General features: G+C 28.9%; 1 protein-coding gene across 8 annotated transcripts in view; it reads right to left on the bottom strand.

Annotated features, from left to right (window-relative positions):
- The window catches only part of LOC106692880 (putative leucine-rich repeat-containing protein DDB_G0290503), a 38,434-nt gene that overhangs the window by 17,647 nt on the left and 9,881 nt on the right, over positions 1-10,906 (bottom strand). For 7 of the 8 annotated variants that reach the window (XM_014439100.3, XM_014439104.3, XM_014439105.3 and 4 more), the window contains exons 10-15: positions 7,179-10,807; positions 7,064-7,099; positions 4,841-4,970; positions 1,431-1,505; positions 1,203-1,349; positions 720-763 (exon numbers count right to left, since the gene is read on the bottom strand). In XM_014439100.3, the coding sequence (XP_014294586.1) occupies positions 720-763; positions 1,203-1,349; positions 1,431-1,505; positions 4,841-4,970; positions 7,064-7,099; positions 7,179-10,807 (4,061 nt within the window). The remainder of the gene's footprint in view (positions 1-719; positions 764-1,202; positions 1,350-1,430; positions 1,506-4,840; positions 4,971-7,063; positions 7,100-7,178; positions 10,808-10,906) is intronic. The other variant, XM_014439102.3, reaches the window with a different exon arrangement.

The following is a 10,906-nucleotide window of genomic DNA, read 5'->3' as shown; positions in this document are numbered from 1 at the left end:
AACTTAGTGATTTTTTTTCTAAACCCGATTATTTCTTCTGATATTTATATTTATATTTTGAGTCTATTTCCAATTTAATTTTTTATAATTATATAATTTATTACATTGTTTTATTTGACTTATACAAATTATTTGAGATACAAAAAAGTTAGACGTTCATATAGGAAAATAGTATTCTAAAATTTAACTACTCAACCATTTTAAAGTTCCATCAGGAAATTTTGTTGAGGGATTTGTGATGACAAATAGATACCACTTATCTGATTTTTAAACAGAAAATTATAGCGAGTAGGTTGGTCGATGTAGGACATGTCACAATCTCACAAGAGATCATTACACAAAAAAAAATCTTTCCCTGCTCGACTCCCCCCACACGGATCCCCAGGGAGCGACGGTCCTATATCACTTATGAAATATTAGCTTAAAACAGAAAGAGGAAACTTTAAGATAATTAAATCGAGCAATATTTAAAAAGCGCCTCAAATAAAAAAATGACATGAATTATTCTAAAAAATCCTGACTCTTTTTTAATTTGCTAAGCACTATCCTAACTCGTAGACAATTTTAAATAACAAAATAATTAAGAAGTACTCACGTACATATCTAATCTCGATTGAGTAATTATTAAGATTCATAGCCTACATTTAATTGATTCTTCATAGATATAAAAATAACTTAAAAATCTATTACAAGAAATAAAATGTGAAAGTATAACTTACGACAAAACTTCCATTGATCGTGCTTTGCTGATAGGAGAGAGTGGCTATAAATTGAAAAACAAAATATTAACAAAAACTTTTAACTATTTTACTTGCTAATTCTCTATTTAGAATATTTATTGCTTTAAATTAAAAGACAAAAATAAAAAAAATGCTTTCATCTCAAATATCTTAATAAAATTTAAGAGGAGAAGATGGTCGGGTGGTCCAGTCAGCACAAAAACACAAAATTATTTATTTGTTACGACCTGATTTATCATTTATCTCTTTTTGTTTTATAACCCTGATAAAGACCTGAAAATCAGGTTGAAACGTCGACACAAATAAATAGTTATTTGTGTATTTCTGCTGACTGCACCCCCTGACCATCTTTTCCTTTTATTTACATATGGTCAACTATCTCCACCTCAAAACAAATTTATTTGATTGTAATAATGCATATCACAAGTATTTAAAAAAAAAAAAAACTTTCAAGTCACTTACTTCACTTGGCCTGAGTACTTCGTATGCATTTCGATTATGAAAATTGGCGAGTAACGTTCGATTCTGTTCTTGAGCAATCAGCAATTTGTCACTAGCATTCCAAAGTTCTGACTGCAATCTCGCACACCTCTCTTGTTCTTTGAGTAGCTTTGAATTAAACAAAAAACATTTTAAAAAATAATACAACCATAATCGAACTATGAAAATTGTAAATAAATATACAAATACCTTTTCTTTGAGATCAGTATTTTCATTCTGGAGAGTATACGTCATATCTTCTAATTTTTCCGTGAACTGCTTTTTCTTCAATAGAATATTAGATTTAAATGAATAAATGATAATAAATATATTAATCAGGGAAAAAAGAAATTAAATCAATAATCAAAATATTCTATAAAATAAATTTAACTCCCTTTTTGTTGAAGAAATCAATGTTATTATGATACATGATCTAAAGCTGGTAGATAATTTAAAAATTAATGACAAACAATAACCTTTTTCATTTGACTGTATATATTTCCATTCCAGAATATTGGTTTTTTAAACTCCGATATCATATATATCTTGTTTTTCGTAACTCAGAATCCAATTACCAAACCTTCTCAGAAATATGGAGGATAAAAAGAATAATAAAATCACTTTTCAAAATCATCCAAGGTTTTAAGCAATAACGTGAAAACTTTTTTCTGACCAATTACTCAATCAAACTTACTCTACCATTTTACTATTTATTCACCACCTGTGGACCAGTGTTTACCAAAATCTTATTATTACTTAAGCTGTGATACCTCGTAAGTCGGGACAAATCGTTTTACTATTTTAAAAATACTAATTAATCCTTCATTCGAAAGACATCTTGACAAAATTCTCAAAGTCAGTAAAAATTATATAATCATGAGAGATATTTGACCGTGGATGTCTTATACGAGAAGATGGTTGGGGGGTGCAGTCAAAATATAACACAAATAAGTTGAAGTAACTTATTTAATCATGCCAACATGATGTAAGTCTGGTTACCTTACCTTCCAGGGTCAGTTCTTTAACCAAATTTCAGGGCTGGCCATGGGAAATCCTCTAGCTCCCTATCTTTCCAACAATGTCCTAAATGATTCGCTTGATTCCGTTATCTCACTCTTTTCAGTTAACATTATTCTAATTAAAAAATATGTAGATGACCTCCTTGTCTTAAATCCTGATAAAACCCCTGACATCTTATCCACCTTTAATTCTTACAATCCATGCCTTAATATTACTAAAGAAATTGAAAATAATAACTCCCTTCCGCTCCTTGACCTCCTCATCATAAGAAACCCAGACAACACCATATCCACTGACTGATATACCAAACCAACCTACTCAGGCAGACTTCTAAATTACCACTCCCAGCATCCTTACCATCAAAGAATTAATGTAGCCAAAAACCTTATTCACTGTGGCCTTTCCCTTTCTGATTCCCATTTCCATGAAAAAACACACAACACATTAAACAAATACTCTTAGCTAATAACTTCCCTCTCCATATCATTCATAAACTCATATATAACAACAAAAATCGTTTCACCACTTCACCTAATTCTTCACAACCCATTTCTATTCCCTTATACAGGTCACAACCACATTTACATCCCCTCTTTCTGATAACATCCAAAAATTCTTATGATCTGCTATACCTAAACTTCACATTGCCTTTAGACCTCACACTCTATTTAATATTTACTCAAAACTAAAAGACCCTATTCCCCTTCTACACTAATCACATATTGTATACCGCATCCCTTGCTCCATCCCTAATTATAATTCTACTTACATCGCCAAAACCAAAAACCTCTTAAAAGACTGTATCGAATAACATAAATATTCTGTTTCCTCAAATAATCATTCTGCCTCAAAACTTTCGAAACATTCTCTTTCTTTAAATCATTCCTTCGATTTTGACAAAACGTCTATAGTCTAGCTACATTTCATAACCATGACAAAAGGCTCATCTCTGAAAGCTTCTATATCCAATTAGGACCTTCTTCCATCAATTTAAAAACTGACAAGCACAACTTATCATTAACATATTCGCAAATAGTTAGTTTATTAAAAAAGTAATTTTTTTTTAATTTATTTTATTTTTCCACCCACTTTGTAACGTATTATCTCACTTATTAAACTTTTTCTATCACAATTGTCACCACCATCTTATCACGTTTCCTCTTTTTAACTGTTGTTAAATACTCATGACACTCTGTCATCCTTCGGTACTTCGTCATCCTTGTAACATATACACATAATTTTAAAACCATTTGTCGTCACCCTCTCACACCCTTTCCTCTTCTAAATATTTTCTACTTTTTATTTTTTAATTGTTTACCCACTTGTGATGTTTCCTCTAAAAAAACACTTTGTCATCTCTGTATCGTATTTTTTGGTTCTGAGTCTGGCCATTTGTGCCGCAGAACCCCCTTGGCAGTAAGATTTTAAGCTAATAAGTATGTTTTATTCTTTTTTCCCCCATCTTTATTTTACTACCCCCCTCCTTTTCTATTCTTTTCTTAATTTTCCTTACCCACGTTATTAGTTATTTTCACCATATATTATTATTTTTGTTTTCAATTTTTCTTTCTATTCATTTCATTTGTTTAACTTAACATATATTTTGCTTCTTTCTCTAATATTATGGTTACATATCTCATTTGTTATATATATTTTCTTTCCATAATTTTAATTTTTTAAATTATTAATAAACTAAAATATTCATATTTCTTTGCATTATATAGCTTCAATTTTTATATTATTTATATGTTATTTTACCTATTTTTTCAATTGCCTATTATACATTCTATTTTCCACTTCTTTCATCACTTTAATTTTATTAATTCCATTCTGTACAATTATTTACTTTATGTCATTCTGTTTATATTTTCCGTATTCATTGGTTGTTATCTTGTTCTGTTCTTAGCCCTGATGAAGGGTAGAAATTCTGGCCAAAACATTGGCACGATTAAAGAAGTTACTTCAACTTATTTGTGTTATATTTTGACCGCACCCCCCAACCATCTTCTCCTTGTATAAAAATTAAATAGTTATCATACAAAATAAAATGTCTCTAGAATGTTGCATTGATCATTTTTTAACCGATTAAAATCATATTGTTGATTATTTTTATATACAAAGTATCACAGCCTGTGATTAAATCAAATGAATGCTTGTATATATTCTCGGCATTATCTAAAATAGGTAAATGCAACAAACTTTTTATTATACTCTTTTTACTGGAATAGTCATGATGCTAATTAGTTTAGTTATACATAACATAATTAGGGTACATACCATATTTTAGTAAATAAACAATGTTTTTTTTTTTTTAAATTATCAACACACTCACTTCAATGGTACTTGTACTTTGACTTTAATCAAATTTCGTTGTGACAAATCATGATTCTGATTCATGACAGTGGATTTATGATCACACCTCTTAGCTTTTAAAATTCTACAACTTTTTCAGGTCTGGTAAATACACTATGTCTTTAGATGGTAATTGATATATTAAATGAAATGGCATGTACAAGGGTCACAACATCATAGAAAACTATAATAAAAATAATTGCAAGAAAGAAAACATTGTCAACATAAGTATTTCCAATAATATTTACCATCACAGCTTTTAACTTCAGCACTTTATTTTCATATCCAGACTTAACCTGTTCCAAACGATCTTTGTATTCGCTTTCTGAAATATGGGTCTTCAATTTTGACTCCTTTACTTCATTGTCAGCTTTTAATCTGAAAATTTTCATTAAAAAAATAATAATAATAATTCAATGTTTTTCACATTAAATGAAACTATTATCCTGTTTTAAATTTAAACCAAGCTAAAAAAATTTCTGACAGTTTCTAACAATAAAACAATTTGAATAAGACCTATAGTTTTTTTTTTTAAATGAACAATTTTGACAACTTCAAATGTCATATCAATATATTGAGGTGAAGCAGATATGCAACAGGAACATTAAACAAATAAACTAAATTCATGATACCGGGGGGCCACCAAATCTATATGCAGACGGAAAAAAACCCGCAAGTTAACCAGAAAGCCTTCAACTACAGTGAATATTTCATACATTTCACTTATCCCCCAAAAAACAACGGGAAATAAAATAAAATTGTAAATTCTTATCACCATTATTGTGAAAACTGGGATCTGGGTAATTTTGTAACAGAGAAATAACAAAAACTGGTTATCTTATTTTATTTATTTCCTCTTGAATTTTGTTTCTTTTACATATTGTAAATCCAAGGTACTTAAACTTGTCTATGTATTCCCTTTTATATATATATTTCTGAAATCATAGATTCTTCTACAACTAACATATATTTAGTTTTCAATTTATTCATTTTGGGATCCAATAACTAAGCAATTTCCACAACTATTGTATTAAATTTATTAACTTCTGCATATTCAACTAAAAATATCGAATAATCCAAACAAGCATACAGGTAATTACTCTTTAGATATATTTTGCATTTCTATGAAACAATATATTCTAAATTAAAAGATTTTGAACCACATCGGAACTCAAAATTCTTAATATAAAACTTACTCTACTAAATGTTTTCAGCACGTATAGAACAGAACCTAATCACTTTTGGTAGTGAAATGATATTGTAAAAATTTTCTGTGAGCTAATTAAAACAAAATTTGATACAGTGCGACGAGCATCATACAACTTCTACTTACCATCCTACCTACTTACGTTCCATCCCCACATTTTGTGTAAATTGATGGTCATTTGTTGAAGTTATTGCTAAGTTTGTGATTTTGGGAAAAAAATTCTGAAAACCAAGAGGGAAGGCGAAAATTATAAACAAAATTATTTTAGTTTTCTGTTGCTATAAAAATTTGTATTTTAGGGTTTCTCGAAGAAGGAATAAAGATTATAAATTTTGTTCTTCCAAGAATACACCAGTTTAATAAAAGACAATGAAGCCGTAATGCAATCGGGAAAGTTTGGGAGGTCTCAAAATATTTGAATAAATATAAATAGAAGAGCATATCTGATGAGGTCCAGATCAAAATACATTTTATCCATTTCAGAGAAAACTCATTTTGCATTAAACAACAAACTTCAAAGCTCTATAAATTAGTGAAAAGAAACAATATGATCCAAAACATTTAAAAATTAATTTTATAGCCAAACACTGGAAAATGAATTTTGTCAATAAATGAAAAAAAAAAAAAAGCATTTTGATCTGGAGCTTTTCATTTTAATTCCTTATTTAATATTTGCTTTGCCAAAAATATTTCATTGACTATAGACAATATTAGAATAGTTGATCAGTTATACATAAAATTATGTTAATAACCTCAAATAATGTGTGATACCACTAACTAAAATTAGCATAAATAAGTTATAATATGTTGAAAAGAGTAATATTTGCTAGAAGTTATGGCAACCAATTCTTTGATAGTTGGAATATTGTTGATTCTAGACCTCTATACAGGTCATGTCGAATTTTATACCACACAGAAGCTTGGTTTCAGGTTGACTATTTAAAAAATGTCAACTTACTTCACCTAATTAATACATTGAGTATTTTACCTTTAAGGGTAGTTTTCGTCGACCTTCAGATTACAACTTTGCCAAAAATAAAAATATCCATAGAAAATTGTTTAAGTTCTACAAATATACTATTTAACCAAAATCAGGGGGTAGTTATATACGTTTAATATTTACTTGTCACTAATTACCATAAATGAGAGTGGAATACATTTTACGTCAAAATTTTCAAGAAAAGTAGAAGGAATTAAATATTATTACTATTGCTAGTAAATTAAATATACATTATATATATATTTAGGAACGCTTCAGTCTTACCCAATTTTTATTGTTAGTAAAGGTTCAGTTTCCAACCTAAAGAGTGAGTTCATTAAGTGGTTTTAAAATTATTTCAGTTTATATTCAGTTAATTATTATTCTAATTGGTACTTACATGTCAATTTGACTTTTCTGATTAGATCTTTCGTCTGAAAGTTGCTGGATGACATTCTTTATTTCCTTCTGTAATACTTCTATTTCTTTATTTCTGTCATTTATCTCAGCATTCTGACTGTGTAAGGTACTATAGAGGCTTTCTATTGTCTGTTCGTGCTCGATTTTCTTTAAAACCAATTTTGAAATCTCATCTTCGGTTTTATCTACTTTGCTGAGAAGTTCTTGAATTTCATTATTTTTTGCAGTTAACTGCGATGATAACATTTCACTTTTTGTTACAAGTATGTCCATGTCCAACTTCAAACAGTTCTTTTCTTTACCAATACTTTCTACCTGTTCATCCTTTTTCAGCAAAGTTTCTTTCAATGAGGCAATTTCTTCTTGTGCCTCGTGTACTTGAGCATCAGCAGAGACGAGACTCTGCTCAAGGCTTATAATCATGTCATTGTGCTGGACTAACTGTTCCATCATAGCCTTTTCTTTCATTTTACTCTCCAAAGTTTCATTTTGAAGATTTCTTAGAGATAACTTTATTTCTTCTAATTCTTTAATCTTGTCCTGTAATGTTTTATTTTGATTTTGATTCTCTTTTTTCAATGAGTTAATTTCTTTCTCATATGAATATAAACTAAATTTTAATTGAGACATTTCTTCACTTTTTAGAATACATTCTTTTTCCAATTCTATCTTTTCGTCTTTTAAGTACTGATAATCAGTCTGTAATGATTTCAAATCGAGTTCTAAAGACTTCTTATTTTCTATTTCAACGATAAGAGATTCTTTTTCTTTGCTAACTTGAATGTATTGACTATTTAATTTACCGATAGTCAAATCAAGATCATGAATTTTTTGAAGTTTTGATTCAATTTCTTCTTCAAACTTTTCTTCTTTTGATTCTAGCTGTGCATGTAGACCGTCAAGAGTTGATTTCAATTCAACAATTTCCATTTCTTTTGTTTGAAGTTTGGAATTCAAAATCTTTTCTTCAAATTCATAAGTTGAAACCAATTTCTTAAAACAATCCATTTCATTATTCAGGTTAGTAATAATAGATTTTTTATCACTGATTTCTTTTTTTAAAGTTTCTTCTTTATCCTTTGACTCTACAATCTCTTTACTTAGGCTAGCCTCTTTTTCCTGTAGCTGTATGATTGAAAGTTGGGCTTTTTCAATTTTTTCAATATTATTAGAGTGGTCTAACTTGATATTCTTTAATTCCAAATTCAACTTTTCTTTTTCATCTTTCATGTTTTCAAAATCACTCATTAAACAGTTGTAATCTTTTGTCAATTTGGATTTTTCTCCATTGAAGTTTTCTTCAAGTTTCTTAATTTCTGAATGGGATTTTGTCAAAAGATCTTCAAGTTTTTGTGAATAATCAGTTACTTGTACAGTTTTTTCCTCATACTTAAGTTTTAAATCCTTATAAATTACATTTAAACTCTCTAATTGTACCTTAAGATCCTTTATTTCAATTTTGAAGTTATGATTTTCCTCTTCTGTATCCATCATCTTTAATCTTATCTCGGCCAAAGATTCTTCAAGCTTGCCTATATAATCACTTCTTTCATTATCTTTTTTTCTAAAATCATCTATAGTTTCTTCCTGTTCTTTTATAGTTGCACGTAAATTTCCTATGTCAGTTTTATGAAGGGAGATTTCATCAATTAAGGAGCTTATTTTACTTTGGGCTGAGTTATTGGCATCTATAAGATCACTTTTCTTCAATCTTAAGTCTTCTACATTCATTTTGAGGTTAGTGATTTCAGCTCCCTTTGAAACTACCTCATGCTCAAGGTTATTAACTTTTAAAACATATTCTGAAATTTTATTATTTAAATTATTGGTTATTTTAACTTGATCATTGTATTGTTCCTTACAGTTTTGTAACTCGTGAGAAATAGCTGCTTTCTCAACTACTGAGGCATTAATTTCAATTTTATAAGATTCAATCTGTTTCTGTAGTTCATAAAGCACATGATCTTTAGATAATATATTATTATTCAGAGCATGGTTCTCTTCTTCCAGAGATTGTAACTGGGACTGAAGAGTTTTCATAGTATTTTCTAAATTCTTAATCATTTCATTCCTTTCGGTCAGATCTTTGGTTAATACATCGTTAACATCATTATTTACTAATAAATCTTCATTAAGTTTTACTAAAGACGATCTTAGCTCGTCAATAATATAATTCAACGAGTCCTTTTCATTAAGATATTCTTCTTCAAGTTCCTTTTGTTTTACTTCAGCTTCATTTAATCGTTTTTTGAGATCGTTTATAGTTTCTGTACTGGTCAATATCTCATTTCTCAAATTAAATTCTTGCCTGCTATGTTCTTCTGATTCACAAAGAAGTTGAGAAACTTCCTTTTGTAATTCTGAAATGGCTGCTTTAGAAGACTCTAGTTCTTGCTCAGTGGAAGAAATACTTTTTTCATACTCATTAACTTGATTAGTTAAGTCTTCTTCTTTTTTAGCAAACATTTCTAAGTTATTTTGCAATCTCTCGATAATACAACATTTATCTAATACTTCCTTCTCCTTTTCTTTCATCTTTATTTCAAGAAACATAAATTTGTGTTTCAAGTCATCCAAATCTATATTTAGGCGACATCTATCTTCTTCTGCTTCTTTGTATTCTTTTTCTTTTTGTTCAAGGTCGCACTCAAGTTTTCGCTTTCTAGCTTCAAAATCATTTTTCATGTCTTTTAATTTATTTATTTGCTGCAGTGTTGCTGTTTCTTTCTCTTGAACTGTTTTCAATAGCGCATTCTTTTCTGACATACAAGTGTTGAGCATTTCATTCAGATCAGAGACCTGTGATTGAAGCTGTGAACTGTGACACCCCAAGGACTTCAGCTCAGCGACTAAAGAATTTTCTTTATTCTTTAGTGATGATATATCACTGGTCAGGGAGTTTATTGATGTTTGCATACTATTGATAATTGAGTCTTTTTCTTGTAGAGTATTTGTTAAAAATAAATTTTGACATTCTAAATTTCTTAAATCTGCTCCATTATTTTTAATGGTGACATTTTTTTCCTCAATCTCTGAAGTAAGATTTTCAAGAATATTGTTTAATTCCATATTTCTTTCTACCCAGGCATTAATAGAATCTTCTAAGACTTTAATTTGTTCATTTTTATAAGTAATTTCTTCTTCACTAGACTTTAATGTAATACGCAATTGGTTTTCTAATTTCGCGATATCTTTTTTCAAAGAATTTGTCTCTTCATCATTTAAGCATATAGCATCATTTAAACTCTTTACTCTTTCCTCGTGCATTCTGATCATTTCCAAATTGGAATTAACAGTTTCCTCCAGCTCTTTTTTCTCAGATTTTAGGCAATCTATTGTTCTATGTGATATATCCAACTCTTCTTTTACTTTGGAGACCTGATACTCGGATTCTTTAACAAGTTGATGATATTCCTCTTTTAAACTTTCTAATTCACTTTTAAACTTTAAAATGGATTCTTCTAAATCTTCTAAGTGGACATTTTTCTGTTCTAATTCATTTTCCCTTTTTTTTAATAGAATACTTTGATTTTCTATAGTTTCCTTATTTTCATTAATTAGACCACTGAGATCATTGATGATGTTTTTAGCTTCAGCTATTTCAATTTCCTGCAAAATATTAGAGTCAAGTTAGTAAAATTTGCCAAGATCATGAAGTTAACACAATAAAAATTAATTATTAAAACTAATTATAATATAATATATATA

This window comes from Halyomorpha halys, unplaced genomic scaffold (genome assembly GCF_000696795.3).
Source record: "Halyomorpha halys isolate HHAL.00 unplaced genomic scaffold, Hhal_1.1 Scaffold75.1, whole genome shotgun sequence".
Lineage (NCBI taxonomy): Eukaryota > Metazoa > Arthropoda > Insecta > Hemiptera > Pentatomidae > Halyomorpha > Halyomorpha halys.
This window is presented reverse-complemented; position numbering and strand designations above follow the sequence as displayed.